The following is a 24,076-nucleotide window of genomic DNA, read 5'->3' on the forward strand; positions in this document are numbered from 1 at the left end:
TGGTAGCTCTAGAGTCTCGGTGATCAGCTACCAAAAATACGAAGTTCAGAAGCTGTAGATCCTGGTGCCGTACAAGAGTGGGTAAGAAAAACTGAAAAAGGTGCTTTCAGAGCCAGATGATGGTATTGACTTAAAACAAGGTAGGCAAAACTTATTGTTTTCTTGGATCAGCTAGAAGTAATTAGATACTTCTCACATAGCACCTTGTTTCAGCACTAAGTTAGACCGCATCATTTTGTATGTATAGTTGGGATCATGTTTTCCAATGTGGATTACTTTTAATTTATCAGTATTGAATTTCACCTGCCATTTTGTTGCCCAGTCACCCAGTTTTGTGAGATCCCTTTGTAATTCTTTGCATACTGCTTTGGGCTTAACTATCTTAACTATTTTAACTAGTGCCCATCCTCTCCTCCACTGACCAATCTGGTAGATGAGTGTGACAGCTAAGGCCTTGCACAAAGAATTACATCTCAGGAGTGACTGGTATATGTGCCACACTAAGACTCAGCACATGTGCAGTGCTATAAGTATTCATACCAGATCACAGACATTAACTAATTGATGAGATATTGGTCAATTTTTCCATAAACTGCAGCTCAATCCTGCTACTGAAAAAGCACAGGAAGCTGGGACTGAGGTCTTCATGTATTGTTCCTGAAGGCAGAAGTTGAAAGGAAAATAGCAAGGCAATGAAAACTTGCCACCTATGTTTCTACTATTCACACTATTTAAAATAAACAAACAGCTGGGAAATCAAATTTTTCATTTTACTGGAAAAACTGCATTCAGGCTGGGATTTTCAAAGGGGCTGAAGAAAGATAGTCTCCATAATCTAATTGAAATTCAGTAGAATTTGGGCACTTAAATCCCTTAATTGCTGTTGAAAAGTCCAGAGTATATGCTGTTGGCTGCCTTGTTAGAGTCTAAAAACTTTGGTCTAATGCACAGGTGAGCAAACTACAGCCCGCGGGACCATCCTGAGTGGCCCTTTTGCTCCCATCTGGGTAGGCTAGCCCCTGTCCCCTCCCCCCCACAGCCTCAGCTTGCCATGATGCTAGCATTCTGGGTGGCAGGGCTGAGAGCTCTTGCTGGATAGTGTGGCAGCATGGTGGCCAGGGTGCGTGGCTGCCAGGCCTGCTGCTCTGAGTGGCATGGTAAGGAGGTGGGGTGCGGGGGGGTTGGATAAGGGGCAGGGGGTCCCGAGGGGCAGTCAGGGTCGGATGTTCTGAGGGGGGCAGTCAGGGGGCAGGAAGTGGGAGGGGCCGGATAAGGGGTGGGATCCAGGCTGTTTGGGGGAGCACAGCCTTCCCTACCTGACCCTCCATACAATTTCAGAACCCTGATGTGGCCCTCAGCCCAAAAAGTTTGCCCACCCCGGTCTAATGGCTACCTCAGAAACTCTAGTGCAATGGTTTTCAACCTGTGGTCTCCAGACTTCTGAGGGGTCCACAGCCTATGTCTTAAGGGTCTGCAAAAAGTGACTATGGAAATAAAGATTCAGAACCCAGAAAAGGCATTCTGGTTTTCTGATCAAAAGAAAGTGTCTACCCCCCACCTACAGGACAAAACCCAGAAGTGTTGGCATTACCACAACAGCCCACAGTTTAGTGCCCTGGCAAATGCCATGCTGAGCTTGTGGCAACATGTACAGTTGAATTTGGTTCGATCAATTTTCAGTCTCAGACTTGGATGGTAGGGGTCTGCGGACCACAGGCTGAACTCCCAAAGGGGTGCACGCCTCTATTTGACATATGTTAGGGGTCCGCAAATGAAAAAAGGTTAAAAACCACTGCGCTAGTGCAATATATGAGACACTTCCAGTCCCATGTTGCTGGTTCACCCACAGGACTCTAGCAAAGCACCTGAGCTGGAACCCGATGCCTGGGCCTCCTGCAAAGCACCTGAGCTGGTCCCCAGACCTAGGGCCGGACACTCCCCAGCTCTGCTGCGCCCTCCCGCCCCGGCTGAGTGGGGGCGCAGGGGGGCACGTTTGTCACGCGCCTGCGGAGAGCTGAGCCCAACTTTTTCTGGCTCAGGCTCGCCGGCCGCAGGTGTCCGGGCAGCCGAGCCGAGCCCAGCCCAGCCCAGCCCCGGGCCGCACTTGGCGGCCGCCGCTGCTCCGCTAGCCCAGCAGGCGCGTGCGGGGGGGGAACACGCCTTCGAGGGAGGGAGGAAAAAAAAGCCCCGAGTTCCGCTTCCTGAAGGCGCCTTGGCCGGGGCTGCGCCCGACGGGCTGCAGGGGAGCCGGCTGCTGCGGGCACTCGGCGCGGGGCTCGCTGGGCACATGGCAGGGGAGCGGAGCCGCCGCTTCACCCGCAGCCGGCTGAGACCCGGCTTGGCGGCGGAGCTCCGCCAGAGCGTCGCCTCGGCAGCCGCCGCCCACCACCAGCCGCGCGTGAGTTGGAGCCTCGTCTCCGCGGGGTCGGGACCGCGCGGGCGGGCAGAGCGAGCTCCCCGGCGGCTCCCGGGCGGGGCTCCCCCGCCCCGGGGCGCGGCGCGCAGAACGCCGCGGTGTGGAGCTGGGCGGGAGCGCTCCGCGCTGTGCGGAAGGGGCGAGAGCTCTGTGCCCTGGGGCTGTGGGGTTTCAAACTTTTTTTTTCTGGCGACGCAGTTGAAGAAAATTGTTGATGCCTGGGGATGAGGGGTTTGGGCTGTGGAGAGGGCTCTGGGCTGGGGCAGAGGGTTGGGAGGGGGCCAGGGCTCTGGGCTGGGGGTGCAGGCTCTGGGGTGGGGCCAGGGAAGAGGGGTTTGGGGAGCAGGAGGGGGCTCTGGGTTTGGGGGGGCTCCGGGCTGGGGCAGAGCATTGGGGTGGGGGAGGGGGTCAGGGCTCTGGGCTGGGGATACAGGCTCTGGGCTGGGGCCGGTGATGAGGGGTTTGGGGTGCAGTAAGGGGCTCTGGTATGGGGGGGGCTCAGGGCAGGGAATTGGGCCATGGGGTTACCTCGGGCAGCTCCAGGTCAGTGGCATAGCGGGAGTGCTAAGGCAGGCTTCCTGCCTGTCCTGGCAACGCGGATTGTGCTACGCCCCGGAAGTGGCCAGCAGCAGGTCAGGCTCCTAGGTGGAGGTGCGCAAGCGGCTCTGCGTGGCTCTCACCTGCAGGCACCGTCAGTCGTCCCGTCCCCAGATCCAGTGCTCGGGGCGGGGGCAGCACGCGGAGCCCTATGGCTCTCTCCGCCTAGGAGCTGGACCTGCTGCTGGCTGCTTCCAGGGCACAGCACGGTGTCAGAACAGATAAGGACTAGCTTGTCTTAGCTGGGCAGCACCGCCGACGGGACTTTTAATGACCCGGTCAGTGGTGCTGACCAGAGACGCCGCGACCCAGTGCCTTACATTCCGTGACCCAGTACTGGGTCGCGACCCACAGTTTGAAAACCACTGCCCTAGAGCCCTCTGTAGTGTATGGTAGGGTATTGAGAGGTCTATAATGTATACAGAGTTCGAGTATATAGAGAGGTGTGCAGTAAGGTATGGAGGCTCTAGGGTAGTGAGCGGTCTATAGTGTACCTTTTAGTATGGACATGTTTAAGGGTACAGAGAGATCTATAGTGTACAGTTCTCCATATGGAGAAGTTGGCATGTTACAGTGGGCAAGGAGGTCTCTAGAGTATAGAGTGCAATGTATCAGTTAGTATGTACTAGTATATATTGTTTAGAAATACTCACTATATTGATCAATTTAGAGATCTCCATTGTATGGCTCCATGTGCCAGCATATACTCCATAGTTACCTCTTCTATATGGAGATTTCATCCATCAATCTTTTATAATATGTGTACCATTATATGATATACAGATATTTTAATTGCATAGATCTGTGTCTCATCTAAAATGTGTGTGACTTATGTACTTGTATAAACTGTATATAGATCTCCAAGCAGTTCAGATGACTTTGTGGTAGGGTTTATGGCTGTCATAGATCTAGGACTGTTTTGGGAATGAGCAATTTTAATGAATGAGATTTTAACAGTTTTCAGTGCACATTACAAAATCACACTGCATATGCACCTTTTCACAAAAAATGAGATACTCTTAAAAACTGCCGGGAGGGATTCTCCTTCCAAATGAGTCACACGTGGCAAGTTTGTGGACAAGTAGTATCCATGATTTAGGTGGAGAAGAAAGTTTTTCAACCATTTTTATGTGTGTGTTTGGGGCCCGTGTTTTCTGTACTGTAAGATCAATCTTGTAAAGACTTAAGCACATGCTTAATTTAATTCACTGTGAGTAGTCCTATTCATGTGGGCTATTCAGAGTCTGTAAAATTAAACAAGTATGCCTAAGGCCTTGTTTACACTATGGGGAGAGATCGACAGCTGAAGTTGCGTAATTTAGATCTATGTGTATAATGTAGCTGAAGTCGATGTACTTTGATCTACTTGCCGTGGGGTCCACATTACACAATGTCGACTGGAGATGCTCTCCTATCGACTCCTCTTGCGCTTCTCGTTCAGATGGAGTACAGGAGTCGACAGAAGAGTGAAAAGGAGTACTTGTGGCACCTTGGAGACTAACAAATTTATTAGAGCATAAGCTTTCGTGAGCTACAGCTCACTTCATCGGATGCATACATACACAGAAGAGTGATCTGTGGTCAGTTTAGTGGGTCTCCCATGCATTGAACCTCCGGTAAGTGTAGATGAGTCTTTGCGGGATCAGGGTAAAGGAATGGACAAATTGCAAGGTAAAAATGCCTTTTGGAGTGTATAAAACATCCACCTGTAACATGCTCCTTAGAGCATAAAGGTACCTCTAATGAAGGCCACTTTAAAGATGTTAGCCTGCATGGTTTTTAGCACCAGTGTACAGTAAGTACAGCAGGAAGTTTTTAAGTTAAACTTTTAATTTGTCTTTTTGGGGGTCAAGCTGTATCTTGTACCTAGACTGATTTTCATTTGCTACACAAGGGCACAAAGGTTAAGTATGGAAATCTCTGAGTAAGCTGTTCTCATTCCCATGTGATTTTAGGTACTTCACAGGATATTTTAAATATTTTCTTTGTGGTTATTTTTTTATTGAAATGCTTGTAAGTTCCTGGTTATTGCCATAGAAAATCCCCTGGGTGAAAAGGCCAAAGACACGACACTTACACAGAGATTCTTGCCCTCATGTTAATACATTCCTGAAAATCATAATTATAAGGCCTGATTCGTCATTTCCCTGCATCTTACGTAGTTGTTATACTGGAGCAAAAGGGGTGTAAAATGCTTTTTAATGACCTGGTAGCATTTACATCCTTTTTGTACTGGTGTAAACTGCAGGACAATGGAGAATGAGGTCCATGCTGTATAAGCAGGAAAGAACATAATTAGAATTGCTGAAGTTCACAGAGAACTATCAATTTACCTTTTAGAATGAGACAAGATATGTTAGCAGCATTTTCAAAATTAAGAACCCTCTTTGATTTATTTATTCATTTATATATTTTTAAATAATCCATTAAAGGGAGGGGATAAATGGCTCCCTCTTGGATGAATAACCAGACGATAACTTATGTGATTGATCAAATTTATACAGGTAAATATTTCCCTTTCGATGTTCTAGGAGAAGATATCTGACTCAAGTAGGGGAAAGAGTTTGACAGACCAGGGAAAATCAACAGCAGTTGCCACTAAAAAGCTAGCATTTGTTATCGGTTACCACACACTGGTGCCTAAGTCACTGCAGTTTCCCCCTGTACTTAGAATAGGAAATAACTGAAGTAGCAATGTCCCCACAGGCTGATGGGCAGTTTGTTTGGTTTAATGGGCCCTGTACTCCATTCCCGATGGACAGCCCTGGAAATGGAGCTGTCTGCTAAGAGAATAGCCAGTTCAGTCTTCCTAGCTATCTAAAAGCCAAATACAATTCATCTTTTCCCCTACCCCATTGCTTTCTGAATTTGCAGTGCTTTCCCTAGTCATCCTCCAGGGTCTAGGGGAAATGATTCATAACCTCTGACACTGAGTCATGAGTGAGGTGGATTGCATAAGAGCTGTGCTGCTTTCCGAAGACAGTTCCACTCGTCAAACCATCCTTTCAAGAACTAAAGGAGTCTCCATAGCCTGGGCAAACTGTTTCACTGCAGCCAGCTCTGCACTGCTGAAAGCTGGGGACTAGAATTTGGACCATTTGGAAGTGCCAGATTCTATGCATGCAGTTTTCACATGTATTGAACCTGCAAACTTTTAGACCTGAAGAACTTTATAGGTAGCACAAAGCATGCTTACACACGCGCTAAAGAAATGTGGTCCTTCTTCAAGGAGAACATTGCTCAACGCTATGGTCTTTGCTTTTTCATTTTTAGATATAATTTTAAAGGGGGTCAACTTAAAATCAGATACTGTAAGCAAACTAAGGCTATGTCTACACTACAACCTTAAGTCGACCTATGTTAGGTCAATTTTCAGCCTCCACGTTAATTACTGTGGTGGTTGATGTCCACACTACCCTTCTTCTATTGGCAGTGCGCGTCTTCACCAGGAGCACTTCCATCGACTGAAGAGGGGCAGTGTGGGGGACTGAGAGCCTGGGCTCTCAGCTCCATGCAGCTCCCCACTGGGAACCGAGTTGTCCATCAGGGCTTCTCGCCTTCCCACTCCCAGTTAGGAGCAGGGGGGGCAGCGGCCTGAGGCTTCTTGCCTCTAGCAGGAAGCTCTGCACCTGGATCTGGGTCAGCTGCTGTGCTCCTGGCAGGGAGACACCCGGGTGGGGGAGACAGCAGGATTCCCAGTGGGTACCCAGCTGGGGAGCCAGAGCTGGTTTTCTTGTCAATTGCACGGCTCCATTAGAGCCCTGAAAATTGACAAGAATGACAGCCAACAGCCAATGTAAGGAATGCAGTGTCTACACAGACACTGCATTGCCCTAACTACGCCAACATAAGCCCTATGGCTCTCACCAGGGTGGTTTTATTATGTAGGCATTACAGGAGAGTTACAAACTGTGTACTGTAAACAAGGCCTGATTTGTAACATTTTCTAGTTACAACTTAGATTATTAAAACTGACAGTATTTTAGAAATACTTTCTACCAAAGAAAACACTACTGAAGAAGAAGCAAAAATGAAACGGAGCAGTCTAGTTTAACTGAACAAGGTGAATAAAATGCAAAACAGTAAACCTGATGCATAAATGGTGGCAAGCAAATTTAGATTTAAAAAATTCTTTCAGTTGTAGTAACATAAAGTGTATTAGTGACCTAAGTAAGCAATAAAATACAAATCCTATATTAAAGTTAACAATATCCCTTTAAAATATCCCTTTATACTTGAACAGCAGTCAGGAATTTTTGTATGTAATTTCTGAGAGCCTTGTTCTGTTGGCTGGTGGAATATAACCTTGCTGGGATACGTCAGAATTTATAGTTTGGTTTCTAAAACAAAATACAAAGGGATCCTCCAAGATTTTTGTCTCTTACCAAATATGAACAGATGCCTATTCAAATTGAGTTTTCAGTTAGATGTGTTAGTGGAGGCTCTTAGGGACATTCAGTTTTTGAGCTCCATTCACCATCAGCAGGAATAATGGTTCTAAAGGTGTGTTGCGTGTTTTGAATGTATACCTATCTTTGGGAATATTAATGAAGTTACCATCTTTTTACAGTGGTTTTGTGGGGGATGGGGATAGGTGGATTGTACCTTTACTAACTTTGCCTGTGAAAGCCAAAGTACATATTTTTATTCTTTATGCTTAGAAACCCAGGCCAGGATTCAAAGCTATTCTCTTAAGGGTGAAATCCACTCTACTCATATAAAACCTGAGTAGCTGGGCTCTGTATGAGTCCAGCATGGGAGTAGGGAGGAAGAATAGGTGTAATCCACCCTGATCACCTGAACTCAGGGCCAAGATGCATGGCTACAAAACTATTTGCTGGAATAGTTATCACAGCCTCTCTGCACCTGTTGGGCAGTGTTGGAAGCCACTGGATCTGTACAGACACAGATTCCATGGAACCTTCTCTGGCCAGTTCCCACCATGGTCTTCTATGCAGGGCTGGAGATTCTTTCTACAGTGCTCAAGGTGTGTGTAGGCATTGCTGCATTTCCCCTTCAGCCACAATGCAGGGCCCAAGCATTGTGGAATACCCTCATTGGTCTTCTGCACTATGGGTGAATATTAGTCTAGAAAAGAAAAGGAAAATGTGACCTGTATTAGGCAAGAAATTATGGTAGCTATTTTGTTTCTTTTATCTCAGCCTCTTCAGATGGAGTAAACATGCTTATTTTTCAACAAAGTTACCTTATTTTATTTAGAGTGCAGTGTGAATCCTGGCTTCTATTCTTGTTTACTGGAGTAATTTGCGCAGGCTATGCCCTTATTTATCCCATGATGATGAGGCTCCATTATTGTAAATCGTTCTTATTAGGAATTACCATGGGACATGTGCAGCTTGTTCACAGTATAGCAGCATCTTTAAGTATTGCAGTCATGTTCCACGTGATCTTCCTTCCGTACTATGACTGCCTAAGATGTGACATTCTGGGACAAAATCCCCATGTGTTGTGATCCCTTTATGACACTCTGAGAGTGACAAGGAGCTATAAATCTGGGAGCCCTGGCTACTGTGGAATAACATGGCTTTCTGCCTTGGCATCAGAAGTGTGGCAGGAGAAAGAGGGCATGGCCAGAATCTACTGGCTCTTTTTGACTTGTGGGCTTCCCTATGCAGGTTCCTCCAACCACTGTAAAAAAAAATAAAAAATTAAAAATGAAAATTAAAAAATGTCCATTTCCTTTTCATACACTCGCTTTTATCTGTCATTGAAAATAAAATGTCAAGGGCCATTTAAAACTTAGTACAGTATTCTGTTCATGTACTGGAGGCACAGGAAAGTGCCTCTGCATAATCTGGGAAGAAGTGTGAATTTGTATTTATTATTTGGAGTTATATTATGTAAATCAGAGACTTCTCCAGTGCCCAAAAATGGTGAATGAGGAAGCAGAGATTGAAGGACAAGTGTATGTGCAACACTTCTTGGCATGTTTTAGAGAACATAATATTTCAACATTAACGTATTCTGCATTAGTTGCACAAGCATTTTTTCCAGAAACCTACCATGCTGTCTGAAAGCTCTGTAATATTACTCATGCTGTTCCAATAATTGCAAAATGCTTAATTATTTTATTTTAATTCTTTATAATTAAAAAATGCAATTTACAAATCTGTTTAATGAAACAGTCAAGTATAAACAATTTGCTTAAACTATTCCACACATTTCTTCTTAAAACAAAGTTCCAAAAATGTTGCAAACTTTTTGTTACTTTGTCTTAAATATGTGGGCTTGTTTTGAAATTGCTAGGTACGAGTTAACTATAATTGTCCATGCAAGTTGGGTAATTGTTTACACAAATAGCAAGTTAATTTGTTTGTCACTCAGTTTGTATGTGCAGTTGTAGTAATACTTAGGTGGGAGCTCCTGATATGTGAGCCAATATTAGTCATGACACACATCTGCAGGTGGTGGTTCTGGATCGCTAACCTATTGGCCAAATACCTTCGCGGTGCACCTCTATTTTCCGAACAAAATCAGTGGCTGACAGTTTATGCAGGCAGTGTGGAATGGTTGACATTTACCCTTCATTTTAATGAGCCTTAAGTGATTTCTCGTCTCATCTCTCTTACTAACTGGGTTAATAGCAGTGTGGAATCAGGATCTTGTTCCATGTGCCATTTGTACTGGCAGAAATTCCTTTCCATTGTACTGTGTGCAGCCCAGTGCAGATCGTTATGGTATTTAGTGACCTCTCTGGCCTTTTGGTTCTGTTTCTTATAACAAAATGTTAGGTATCTCTCTCACACTGTTTATCCTGTGTCTGTATTCCACTTTAATGATTCTTTGGAATACTCATGCTTCAAATGTATATTCTGAGTAGTGGGTTTGAAATGAGCAATACAAATTCCATTAATATGGCGAGTTCACAGGTTGCTGGGGATTTTTAGTTTCAGGTCTAACTTTTAATTCTGAAGATAGTTATCACTTCTAAATGTGGTGGTTTCCTCAATACACTCGTGCTACATCCTTCTTTCTCCTTTCGTTCTCTTGCAGTATGTGAAAACAAAGTTGTGCACATTCACTTTGTAGAAAAAGTGATCAGTTTTCAGATGACAGTGTCAACAAGAACACATAACCCATTAGTATTCAAAATACTAATCAAGACATTGAGCTTGGGTAGTAGAAATACCCCTGGGCCAAATCCTGAGGTCCTTATTCAGTGTTTACTCAGTCCATAGTCAGGTAAAGCCCATTGACTTCAGAATTATTACAAATACCATGCTTACATGAATGGAATTTATATTGTGAATTTTTGATATTTGGAAGGTACAGTGTTGACTTGAACACTTTTGGGTACATAGGTTATTCTGGAGATGAGCTGTGAATGGGCTCTTCACTTCTGAGAATGTTCTAATGTCCTCTTTATATCAATTATGTATTGAAATCAGTCGGACATCATTTGAGATAGTATTAGTGCCATGCTTCCAATATATAAAATGTGTGGTATATATTGCTCTATCTGTAGATAGAATGCACTCTGTAACTTAGAGCAGATACTACATGTTAGCCTGTAGACTTTTTAAAATGTAATGATTTATTTTAAAAACAATTCATATGCAAAGATGTTATGTTTGTGATACAAACTCAAAAACAAGCAAAGGTGAAAACTAAACACACATTGAGTAAAATATTGATGCTGTTGAAATCAATAGGCATTTTGTCACTAATTTCCGTGGGGGCAGGATTTCACCCATTGTTGTCTCTATTACTTAGGCAAAATAGAGCACTACCTGAAGCCTCAATCATGTGAAGCGATCTGCTATCTGATTCTTTATACATCTACTGCTGAGGTCAGTGGTGTTCTACTCATACAATGGCATCTCTCCTCAGCCTGCCCTGAGTAGCCCACAGAAGTCTGAACCACCAGGTCCTTTGGCTGCAAGATCAGGTTCCCCAAAGCCAGCTCTGCCACATCCGCTGCTGTCAGGTCCTGTTAAACGAAATCTCCATTAGATCAGCTACTGCTGGGATCTGTTCCACAAAACAGCCTTGTTCCATTTGATATGTTGCTAGGTTCAGCGCCACAAAGGCTCCGAAATCTCTGAATAGAAAACCCAGAGCAAAGCAAGATCCCCAGAGTCCTTCTTTTCCCTAACAGTCTCTGGTTGACTTCGGGCTCACTACACAATCTGAGTCCCATTACCTGTCTGCTCAGTGTGACCCACCTTTCCCAGGCTGTACCTTTCAGAATCTTCCCACCTTTTATAAATTCACCTACATGAAACATTTAATATCACTTCCAAAACAGAACTCAAACTCCAATCAATGCCACGTACAACACTATACAGAAATGCACTGGAGCAAAATGATGATTCATATCAATGAAGCCTGCCAGAGCTAGCTTTCTCTTTTTCCTCTATAGGGGGAAAAGAGAATTTTCTTTCCCTTTAAACCTTCTAAGTCTAACATGTTCCATTAATTTTTTTTTCTCCTTGTGTTGTTGATACGTATTTACAAACTTAACAGTAGTCGAAATACTTTTTTGGGGGTCTGTTAATTGGTATCTTTGATATGTAATCTTTTCTAAGTGATAGATGCTTGAAAGGGCTTCATGCTGATTATTATTAAACATTTACATATTGTACATGGTGGTTTACAAGTATAGAGTAAGACCATTCCCTTGTAGTGCTGTAGGCAATGCTAAGTAGCCTCCCCTCCCCAGGACTTGTAAGGAGGAAAGGGGTTTCCATTGCTCCTTCACATCTACACAACACCAGCCAAAATCTGGCCTTAACTGCTATGCCTGTTTTGGAACAAAATGCTGAAGACCTTAGATACTGTGATACGAGTTTGTTTTAAAAGCTTAAGCAAATACATAAAATTGGTAAACGTATACTCATTTCACTCACACTAGACTTGTACTGGCAGCATTCCAGCATCTTTGCCAACTGGGATTTTCAGAGGAGGCTAATTCAATCGGAGTGGGGTGCCAAACTCCTTTAGGATTCTTTCAGTATCTCAAATGGCACTATTCATTCATGCAGGCTAATAACAAAGGGTAAAAATCTCATGTAAGGAAATGATGTACACTATTATTGTTTAAAACAACTAATTCATTATTACATTCTCTACATAATATTGCTGTTATATCTCTACATTTTAGTGGGGGGTGTGTGTGTGTATATATATAATATAAACAAACACCAAAATGTAGCAAGATATATCTGAATAAAATCATTTCTTTGCTCTGTGTGTGGAATATGTGTAATTCCCTCCAAATTCTGAATTCCATATGATATATAAGAAGTAAAAGGCTTTTCTATCACAGAGTCTGAAATTGGCTTGTTTACCTTTCTCATCTTTGAGGGTAATGTAGACTGACTTAAAGCAAACATGATTCTAGGTTGCTTTGACATGTTGACCTAAATTAAATGATGTAGATATAATGAAATTTAATGAATGCAACTGAGTTAGATATAATAGGGGGGAAAGCTTCCTTTCTAAATGTAATCATTTATCAACAAGAATAAAATAGAAATGTCTATTTCTGAAACAGGAATGACTAAGTATGTTTAGCACAGAAACTTTTTTTCTTGCTCTATTGTACTTGGTTTCGGTTAATATAGTAGATGTTGATTCTTTGAATCTCTCATTGTTTGAACATGTCATTGCCCGCTATGTGGAAATTGTTTTCTGGTAGGGGCACCCGATCTTGTTCCCACTTACACTTGTTATAAACTGATGCATCTCCTCTGACTTTAATATATTAACTCCTAAGTTACAGTGAGATAAGTAAGAATACAGTTGGGCTCACCAGTGTTTTATAAAGCATGCATATGCATTTCCTAAACATATGTGAAAATACAGTCAAAATGATGTGGTTAAGCCAGTGGATAGTCAGAGATAAGACTGTTGGTTTTATCTGAAAGCTAGCAGGAATATTTAAGGTTAACTGTATGTTAAATATATCTGTATTTAATGTAAGTTCACCAGTGATTTTTTTTTTTTTGGTCTGAACTTGAGTTTACTTTTACAGACTCAGGTAAAAACTGTCTAGAATTGGGGATCTCCTTTTGAGGTCTAGGTTTTATCAACCTTTGGAACAATTTTGAAGGTTCACAATACTAATTTGACTTAGCGCTTCCCTCCCCTCCTGTTATTTAAAATAAGGAATTACCCGCCCACCTTTTGGATGATTCAATTAAAAATCAAACAAATATATTTTCTGGCTGAAGGAAAATCTGCGTTTTGTAATAGAGTTAGAAGAATTCCCCAAAGCTAGTGGATGGTACAAGCAGGTTTCCCAAATAGATTTCTATAGACTGTGCTGTATTTATCTTTTTCATTTTAATGGCTTTGTTTTTCTCTGCTCCATTTTTAACATGCCCTCCATGGGCAGAGGAACCATGTAGACGAGCCAGCACAAAGTCTTTGCATCACTCAAGTCCTCAAAGTGGAGCTTAAGGCAAATTTGAGTGGTTCACAGGCTGTGTTCTGGCTTTCTCCTTGGGGTGAATGTTATTGTGCTCACTCTCTGCTCCATTCCTCGCTCTTTTTTTCCATTGTTTTTTCTCTGTGCTCTGTTTTACATAGTCTCTCTCCTTAGTCAAATTGATTTCAAGTTTGAGTTCAAGACAAACCCACTGTGTTCAAGAGCAGTTTATAATGGTCTAAACCAGTTTCTCACCTCTATTTTAACCCAGACATATTCCTTTTCAGCCCTGACTATGGGCCCTATGCTTAGCTGTTCCTGAGAGGTACTGAGTTGCTACTGACATCATTGGGAACTGAGGATACTGAGGATGTTCAAATCCTCTGATGGTCAATGTCTGTGGTATTATCATTGGTTGCCAAGTATTTTGGGTGGGTTGTTATGCTGATGGTGCATTTAAATATGCTGTGAAATAAATTATATCAAAGTGCATGAACTCTTTACTATGATGAGTGAATGTGTCCTTTCATCTGACTAAAGTCATCTCCCATTTTTTCCATTTAGAGTTAGCAGAGAGCCATCCAACTAGAGTGGAGCATGTTATCTGTTTACTATCCTTGATTAATATTTTATTTCGCTTTTAGAGTAAATTGATGCATTTTACATTATTTTCATGTGCCTTGGTGTTTTGGAGCAACACATACACCCTGCGCCCCCATGTTCATCCTTATAATGTGATTGTGTGGTATCCAATGCAAAGTTTGTCATGTTGGATGTCTTCAGAAGGCTCATGATGCACTGAACATTGTTGTTATAGTAATGTTATAGGTTGTAATTTCATGTATATAGTTATGAGGCTCAAAATGTGTCCTCATGGCTTAAAACAAGCCCAGGCAAAACTCTCCAGGAGCAGAGGGGCAGTTCACACCTCATCAGGGCATGTATGGGACAAACCCAGCCAGCCTCACAGGGAGAAAGGACACTGGCCTAGGCAGCAAGAAAGGATCTTTTGGACTCTGGAGTGAGTCACCCCCCTTTACTTGGTCAGTTTGGGACTACGATGAGATAATGCGCACCTGACTCTGAAGTGGGGGGGGAGGGGTGAAGCCAAGAGGGAAGAAAGAACATGGTAAAAGGGAGAGACATTTGCTATGCTCTCTCTTTCCCTCCCACCTCCATCTACAGACACCACCACCAAGTGACTGAAGTGTTGATCAAAGGGGAGAGCCTTGCTGAGGGGCAACCAGCCAGCTTGTGGTGAGAAGCATCTAAGTTTGTAAGGGCACTGAAAGTGTTAAGATCAGCTTAGAATGCGTTTTGCTTTTATTTCATTTGACCAAATCTGACTTGTTGTGCTTTGACTTATAATCACTTAAAATCTATCTTTTGTAGTTAATAAGTTTGTTTATTCTACTTGAAGCAGTGTGTTTGGTTTGAAGTGTGTCAGAGACTCCCCTTGGGATAACAAGCCTGGTACATATCAATTTCTTTGTTAAATTGACGAACTCATATGGGCTTGCAATGTCCAGCGGGCATAACTGGACACTGCAAGATGGAGATTCCTAGGGCTGTGGCTGGGACCGGAGGTATTGGCTAGTGTCATTCGGTTGCACAATCCAAGCAGCGGCTGGCCAAAAGCATGCACTCATGTAGCTGGGAGCAGCTTACGTGCTAGAGGCTGTGCGTGAACAGCCCGGGAGTGGGGGTTCTCACAGCAGAGCAGGGTAAGGCTGGCTCCCAGAGTCGAGAATTGGAGTCACCTAGCAGATCACCAGTCCAGATAACACTAGGGGAACATCACAACCTTATTCCCCGTGTCATGTGCTGAATGCCCTCAACCTTGCAGTATCTAGGCCATAAGTTTCCATAGGAGTCTCTTTCACCAAAGAACTTTGTATTTCAGTTCTCCTACATCTGTTTTGCAATATCTTTTTCTCTTTTGTCAGATTTTGTAGGTTATAAAGTAACTGGTGGTGTTGGCACCAGTCATTCGCATCAGTCAGTCTCTCTTTTGAGGTTTGAAACTTCTATTTATTTTTGTGGGCCAAATCTTGGCTCCATTGAGGTCGATGAAAGTTTTCTCATTGGCTTCTTTGGGACCAGGATTTTTAGCTATTTCATTGGAGGATCCTTTGTGTATCCCTGACTCATCCTATGAGAGTACATAGGGCCACCAACAATAGAGAACACAAAGGCAGGAACTTCTAGGGCAGCAAATTTTAGTAACACCAGAAGCACTAGAATGAGCACTAGTGTAAATGGTAGGTTATAACTTGAAGTCTTTAAATCATGATTTGAGGACTTCAGTAACTCAGCTAGAGGTTAGGGGTCGGTTACAGGAGTGGGTGGGTGGTTGAGGTTCTGTGGCCTGCAATGTGCAGCAGGTCAGACAAGATGATCATGATCAAGATGGTCTGACCTTAAAGTCTATGAACACACTATGCTAGAGCAGTTTTGCTACCTTATATTGGGAAATCAAAGAGTTTCTGGTTTGCATTTAGCAATATTTATTCTACATTTTGTACCTGCAGTGTTTGCATTCAGTTCTAAGCACCACCTTACTGACAAATTTCAGACAATTCAGCAACAAAAATGATCATCAAGAATTGGAAGGACTGACTCATGAAGGAGGTTTAAAAAGAGCTAATATGGATAGTATGGCTTGTATATATGGGATGGCTAAGATGAAAGGTAAAACTGCTCTTGCCTTACTCATGTGAGGAGTCCAATTAAAGTCAGTGGAAGTACTTGTGTGAGTAAGGCAATCACAGTTTTGTCCTGTGAGACATAACAATATACAAATATTTGAAGGATGTGTAAACCCCCAAGAGGGAGAGGAAATACTGAGTATATTATGCAAGGAAAGGTACAACTAGCACTAGTGAGATGACCGTGGGAAAATTTAGGCAGAGTAGTAGAGGAATCTTCCTGATGGTGGATCCATTAGGTGGAGGAACTGTCTCACTTAAGGAAGCCTCGTGATTTGGGATTTTTATATGTAGACTGAACAAAATATGGCAAAATGTACTGCACAGTACCATTTTGCGTTGGCAGGGAGGTAACTTGGATGAGTAAATGATTTGTTTTCAATTCTGACTTTCATGATTCTGCATACAAGTTTATTCATCAATAAATATTTAGTATAATCATGAATAGACTTCAGTACTACTTTCAAAATAGCGCATGATCAGTATAGGTGTTTTCCTATTCTTATACATGCAAAGTGTACTAAAATATGTTCTGAGCTATCAGATGGCCCCATTCTCAGTACCTGAACATGTGTTTCCTTTTCTCCTGTTGATGAATCCCAGACAGACAATTCATCATCCCATTGGCACATGGAGAGCAAATGTAGAACAGAGAAAGTATGGAAGTAAAATATTGTTCTAAATTGAAATTCAGTCCGTAAGAAGCGTCTGTGTATTCCAAAGCTCACAACTCATTTTAAAGCATTGACTGGACTTTGCCCCAGATATGAATCATTTGACTCTGGAAACTGTGTTATTGCATGGCATTTCTGCACTTACTGAAACCATTTAATTAAACAATTTAATCTGCAAACACTGGCTGAGGCCAAGTCATGGAACATGAGTTTGACTTGTGTATCCTATTTGGATAATACAAATCCCTATATATTTAAAGCAATGTTATCGGGATTTAGTCTCATAACTCCCACTGACCTTAATGAGAATCACACAGCTAAAACATAGCCTGTTTCCAGGGGTGAAAGTAAGTTAGAGGACTCATCGGTACGCCGGAGTCCTGAGCAGGGGGCATGGCCTCAACTGGAAGAAGCGTGGCCTTAACCGGAAGAGGCAGGGCCTTAAATCCCTGGGCCCTTTAAATCTTGATTTAAAGGGCCAGGGCTCTAGCTGTGCTAGTGGCGGCTGGGAGCCCCGAGCCCTTTAAATCACCCCCCAGCTACCAGCTGCAGAGGCGGCTGGGAACCACGGGGCTCCGGGGTGATTTAAAGGGCCCAGGGCTCTAGCTGCCGCTACCACAGCGGAGCCCCAGGCCTTTTAAATCACTGAGGAGCCCTCGGGATTCCCGGCTGCCAGAGCCCAGAGCTTTAAAGGGCCTGGGGCTCTGCTGTGGTAGCGGCTGCCTGAGCCCTTTAAATCCCTGCCTGAGCCCTGCTGCCCGAGCCCTGGGGTAGCGGTGGCTGGGCTCCGTCAGGGATTTAAAGGGCCCCAGGGCTCTAGCCGCCGCTTCTGCCCCGGCCCTTTAAATCCCCTCCGGAGCCCCGCCGCCGCTACCCTAGGGCTTTGGCAGCAGGGCTCAGGTGGAGATTTAAAGGGCCTGTGCGGTAGCAGCGGCTGGAGCTCCGGGGCCCTTTAAATCCAAGCCGCAGATCTGCCGCCACTACCCCCAGGGCTTTAAATTGCTGTCTGGGAAAGCCGGTCCTGGTACGGCGCACCGGCTCTTACCAGTACACCGTACCGGGGCGTACCAGCTTACTTTCACCTCTGCCTGTATCTGAGAATTTAGGAGGAACTGATCAAGCTGAAACTCAACAAATGCACGAGCAGAGATTTAGCTTATTCTTGTTCCTAATCAGCAGCTTCAGGAAGCCTTCACAAAGTAGCCATAGTATATTTAAGCCTGAAGGAGTATTGTAGTCTCTCTCTCAAAGGTTCCCTGCCACTTTCTTCTTGGAGTCAAATATGGTTCCAAAGATTCTGATTACTCCATAAAGTTTGTAAAGAGTTAGACCTCATATCATGTAGTAGATGCAGTGAGGTTCTGTGCTTGTTCGGAGAATGGAAAACTATGGATGACCAAGAAGATGTAGCACTTAAAAGAACGATGTGGACATGAGAAAAACACCTTTTGCCTGATTTATTTAAAAGTATGTCAGTAAGGATAAGTGTAGGACCACCAGTCCCTGATGGAATGTCTCCCTTCAGTCCCCATGTATCCCTCCAGTCACAACACATGACAACAGGCATTGTAATGGTGTGCTTTGTTGGAATGGAGCACAATGCAGTACCGAATGCCCCTTATTAAAAAGGAAATCTGCCATGTATTTTAGTTGCTCTTGCAATAACAACCCTCCATATTTGTCTTGCATTGCCTGTACGGTACACTTACATGATCCTCACACATGAACATCGAACACCCACTTACTGGCTCTCCTCTCCTTCTGTTCCCCAGACTGCTGCTCTTGCGCCTCCTGATCATCTCTCCTTTGTCTCTTTCTCTGATTCTGCTCTGAGCCTTCATTCATGCTTTTCTAGACAAGCACCCTATCTCTTCCTGCCCAGGGCTGCACTGAAGGGACCGCTGCTGAAGTGCTGCCGAAAAAACCCGGAGCACCGCTCTGTCAATAAAAGCGCCCCTGGGTGAGTGCCTTTTTTGTGGTTGCTCTCCCCGTTCACTCCACCTGGCTATGCCACTGGCCCTTCCATAAAAAAAAGTTGCAATACTATAGAATACTATATTCTCGTGGGGGCCCCTGCGGGGCCCAGGGCGTGGGGCAAATTGCCCCACGTTCCCCCCCCCCTCTGGGCAGCCCTGTTCCTGCCTTTCTTCATAGCCCGTCTTAAAACCCACTTCTTCCAGGAATTCTTCCTTCCTTGTTCCCAAGCTACTAATCTCTCTATTCCCTCTTTTAACTGAACTTTAACTAAACCATTTTTCAGTGTCATATTGAGTATTGTATGTCTTTGTGTTGCCTAAATTAGATTGTAAACTCTTTGGGTCTGGGAATGTGTCCTTCTCTGAGTGTCAAGTGCCAAATGATGATATGGTTCTATATAAATAATTGCTAATATAATCATTATAATATATATTTATAAGATGTTGAAATGTAATTCAAATAATAGCTAGTGCATCTTTTTGAAAAGGGAAAAATATACTCATACATTTTTGATATTCATGCTTCTTTAGTGTTTCAAAAGCTTCATATTTATTACATAGTGGTGGAATGCCTTGATATACAAAGTTTTCTTGTTTTAATGAAAGCTTGGAGAAGTACATAAATATTAATGTAAAATAAATAGCTGCCCGGTCTCAATTTATATTCCTTGGAGTAATGTAATATAATATATATAAGGAGAACCTCTTTTGGAAAGACACACTTTGTTATTTAAACCTCATGCTGCAGGGTATTGGGATGTGCCTCCACTAAGACAAGTTCTTGAAGTTGTGTTCTTGCTGTTAAACCCTTGATGCTTGTGAGTATGTTTCTCTTCTCATTTGCTGATGCATTTTTGAGTAGCACTAACCAGAGGAAATCTCAAATCACAGTGCTAAGGGCTCAAACAGGAGATTCCTGTTTCTAAAGCTGAAATCTGGTTTTTGGTTTCTTTGCCAGTCTGTGGGTGAGTGCTGGAGCTTAGTGCAATGATTGTAGGTGGCAGAATTTTGTAAACTAAAGTTTGCTGGTATGGTTAAACCCTGCATAGTCCAGACATTATAGGGATGCTTTTCAAAGATGTTTAGCACCCAATGCTCTAACTGAAATCAACAGGCATCGTTAGCACTCAGCACTTCTGGAAATCTGGCCCTGTGTCCTCACTAGCATGTTTATCACAAGTGTTCAAATAACATTCACACTAAGAAACATGGGTTTAAACACAAGCAGTGTTACTTCTTCATAGGCCAATGGCACATATGCACCAGTGATTTTTCCAGCATTTGGTTTTAACATTTATATTTGTTAATACAATTTTTCCACCCCAACAGCACATGTCCCGACCCCTCATTTCATGAAAACCCCTTTTATCCAAACTCTCACTGGAGTCTGTGGGAATTCAGTGCGAGGATTGTAGGATTGGTCTCTACATTGTTTGAAAAGTCCTACCTACCTTGTGCTCCCATTGAAGTCCATGGGAGTTTTAACAGACTTCAATGAGACTAGGATTGGGACAGTCAGCTCTAATGCTATTGTGATGTGCATGTTGAAATATCTAAACTCATGTCACTTACAACTGGAGCTGGCTGGAAAGTTTTGGTGAGGAAAACTTTCTCCACAAGACACAGTGAAATGTTTGCAGAAAAAAATTGTCTCCGTTTCTGATCTGCTAAACGTTTAGTCCCTGATTTTGCAAAGAGCTCTGAGTACAACTATAACTCTGTGCCTTGTGAAGAGCCCCATTGAAATTCTTGCCCTATGTGAGGCCCGTAGCTGTGACAGACTAGTAATTAGACCCCCTCCATTACACATCCCCTACAGTTTCTTTGGAGGCCTCTTTTTAAGGAAGACATTCAGAAATGATCATCCATTCATACAATCCCATATGCTGATTTGCTAATAATAAGGCCAAATGATGTAGTCCTGACTCTTGCCCAGATAAGGACTGCAGGATTATCCCCACAGCTAGTAACACATAATTAGTTCTGTTAGTGTTTGTTTACAAGGAAGTTTTAGAAATATTTTTTGTTTAAGGGGAAAAAAAAAATCTCCAAGCCATGACCAAGCAGTGACGCTGCTGCTCTATTCAGCATAAATTAACAGTTAATTTTGCTCTAAGATTGAGATAATGAAAATGTAGTGAGGCATAATTGCAGACTGTATAGTTGATTTTAGACAGCTTGGCAGGAAACAGGTTTACTGTTTCCTGTTCTGTTTGATGTGTTGTCAGCTTGCTCATAAATATGTTCATGTGACATTTCAACGTTTGCATCTGGTGTGACTTATCTGCTGGGCTGAATGGGCAATGCTGGTAACAGCTGAATGTAAATATTGTTCTAATTAAGGTGTCGGGCAGATTCTAGTCTGTTACACCAATATAATTCCCCAGTAACTCCACTGGCATCCGTGGAGTTATTCCGGATTCATACCCGTATAACTGAGATTAGAATACTGGGGATCAGATTTTGTCACTAAGGCCAGGCTCACACTGGCTTGTGGAGCTACTCTAACCCAGGTCAAAGTACCTGGAATCATTGTGACTTAAGGAGGCGCTATGCTTCCTGGAGCTTCTAAGATGGGTAACCACTGCACCGCCTCTTGGGAGGGTCCACTGTGTCCTTCCCTTTATGAATTGCCAAATCAACTGACTGGGTGTGCAGCAGATGAGGTGGGCATGTCTCCATCTTCTCCCGCCCCTTTGGTGATGGCTTATATCCTTCTTTCCCTTGAGCACTCAAGCAAGTGCCAGCCAGAGTCTGGCTTTAAGTGTAACCTAGCTGACTTTATAATGAGTTTTCTGGTTTCATTTTTGCACATCATAGAATGCCCTTAGCATTTGGCCAAAATTGTTATAATTGGCAGTTTCTGTGAATGACAAATCCTGGCATGGAATAGCAGCAGTATCAAGACTGAGCTGCAGTTGCTAAAGCTACCATGCCACAATACTTGAGTTTGCTATGCTTGGCTCAAGCTAGTGGTAATAGCTCCACATTTCCATAATCACTAAGGGCCAGATTGTGTTACCCTTACTCATACTGAGAAATATTTTACACTATGAGCAGCCCTATTGATTTCAGTGTTACCACTTAAGGAGTAAGATAGTATTCAGGGAGAATAAAGGTATCCGTATATTCCCTGTGTGTGGGTGCATTCATTCACAGCTAAATTGCTGCTAAACTGCTCCTAATTTGCTATACAGCTTGACAAAAGATTAAATGTCAGTATAGTAAAGTAAGTGATTTGTATTGTTTAGCTGCATCTCTAGATATTATGAAGTCAACTTAACATTCCATGTCAAGTGATAAATGATGGTTAACATGTAACACAGATTTCTTCTAATTTTATTAGAACACTAAGACTGCTGTAGTGAATTACAGGGTACCCGACACCAGTCACTGTCCTGGCATTGTACAGTTTACCTGATGTTAACAAAGGTAGAAATTAAATATATTCCTGTCTCAGATTAAAAATAATAGGGTTGAAGAGAAAGTGTCAAAATGTCTGATGAAAACTTCCAAGAGCACAGATAAGTTTTTTGTTAGAAAACAAGCAATGGGCTGATTGTCACTTCCTTCAACTTGGACACATCTGCAACAATTAAGCTAGTTAGTCATGCAATTGCACTTTTCTTTAGTGCCACCTGCTGAAAGTGGAACACAAGCCTACTGAAAGCCTAAATGACAGCAGAAAAACAACTGGGGTGGTCTAAGAGGGTTGGTCATCTATTTAAAAAATGTAATTGCATGTTCAGCACAAGTAGAGAACTAATTGCTTGCCTTAAATTAGTCAGTGCGTTCACATGTGTAAGTAATTAGGATTTCTTGACAAGAACTCTTTGATTGCTTTGTCCTCCATTTCCTACCCTTGTGGAAAGTCCTGCAGAACTAGAGGGAGATTAAATCAATATCTGGGTTTTACAAAAGTTTTCAAGTTTTATAAAATTTCCTCTGAAACCCTTCAGAATATAATAGAGAATGATATTTCTTTAATGTTTTGCATCAATTTGTAGGATTCTATGCAGAAGGACTATAATTCTCTATTAAATCTTATAGGATTGGTCTAAAACTCTAAAGAAAGTTGGTAGCCTTTCCACTAAATTTTATAGAACTTTTCCATAAGGCTATGATTTTTTTTTAAATTCAAATAAAAGAAAAAGAAAATAAATGATTAAAGGAGCTTAAAAGTTAAAAAGAAGTTTTGCCAACCAGACATTTCACTGAATGAAAATGAAAACTACTTGTATTTAATGTATTTAGCTCATGTAGTTACTACCCACATTTTAATCTCATTTAAGGTACAGTATTAATCTTTCAAGTAATAACACCCATGATACTAATCAAACTATTATTTTTCTAAAGACTATAGCTTGAAATACCAATCAGAAGATGTGTTTTCAAACACACTGTTACAACTTGACAAATGCAGACCAAACAATTTATACACAGTTTGGGTTGTTTTTTGCTAACTTTGCATTTAATTGAATAGAGAGCCTTGTGGATGTGAATATTATTTGCTATCAGCAAGGCAGGTTCATTAGTTTTGCTTTTTAGAAAGTTACCCTCCCCCCATTTGGAGACCAAGTAAAAGAAATGATGAGTGAAATCCAGAAGGGAGACATGTAAATTAAAAACACATGCTGAACGAAAAAGGGAAAAAGCTGTCCAGACTGCAGAACACCACAAGATGGCTCATTAGATTTTAACAGTCGATACTGCAAGAGCATTGCTGGGCTGCCAAAAAAGCAGAGCAAGATCACATGTAAAAAGTGCAAGATGTTTTCTTGGCATGATAACTGTTTTAGGGCAAAATTGTGGTTTTAAGGAACTTCTTTAGTTGGGCCGCAAGACTTAGCAGAAGAGCTGAGCACCGGTAGCTGCTTCCAGATGCCTTGTTCCTAAAAGAGGCACAATACTGCATTGGGAAAGTGTAGGCCTTTTTTGGCATTCTCTTTTAGGGAGCAACCTGGACGTTCTTCTGTACAATCCACAGGCTAATGCAGAAGGCACAGGGCTGACTTAGTCCTACCTTATTTGGCAACACTAGACCTGCTGCCCACTCTGGTCTGATCCAAAGTCCGTTGAAGTCAAAGGAAAGTCTTCTATCTTACAGGCAGGTCTTTCTACCGACTGGCAATAGATTCTCATGGGGCCCCATTCTGGAAAATGATCTGCCCTTGGGGAGTTCCATTTACTTCAGTGGGATTCCAGGTGGGTGCAACAGTCTGATTCCTTTGCAAGATTAGTGCCATAATCCTTGCGCACTAGACATGTCAGGCTTGGGATTGTGCCTGCTGCAAAGACAGGGGGAAGGCTTG

At 42.8% G+C, this 24,076-nt stretch overlaps 1 protein-coding gene across 1 annotated transcript in view; it reads left to right on the forward strand.

Moving 5' to 3' along the window:
- Nucleotides 1–2,204: 2,204 nt before the first annotated feature.
- Nucleotides 2,205–24,076, forward strand: part of DOCK10 (dedicator of cytokinesis 10) — a 245,032-nt gene continuing 223,160 nt past the window's right edge. Inside the window, exon 1 of the mRNA XM_073359912.1 lies at nucleotides 2,205–2,398. Within this exon, the coding sequence (XP_073216013.1) occupies nucleotides 2,288–2,398 (111 nt within the window). The 5' untranslated portion in view covers nucleotides 2,205–2,287. The remainder of the gene's footprint in view (nucleotides 2,399–24,076) is intronic.

The sequence above is a fragment of the Lepidochelys kempii genome, chromosome 9, assembly GCF_965140285.1.
Source record: "Lepidochelys kempii isolate rLepKem1 chromosome 9, rLepKem1.hap1, whole genome shotgun sequence".
Lineage (NCBI taxonomy): Eukaryota > Metazoa > Chordata > Testudines > Cheloniidae > Lepidochelys > Lepidochelys kempii.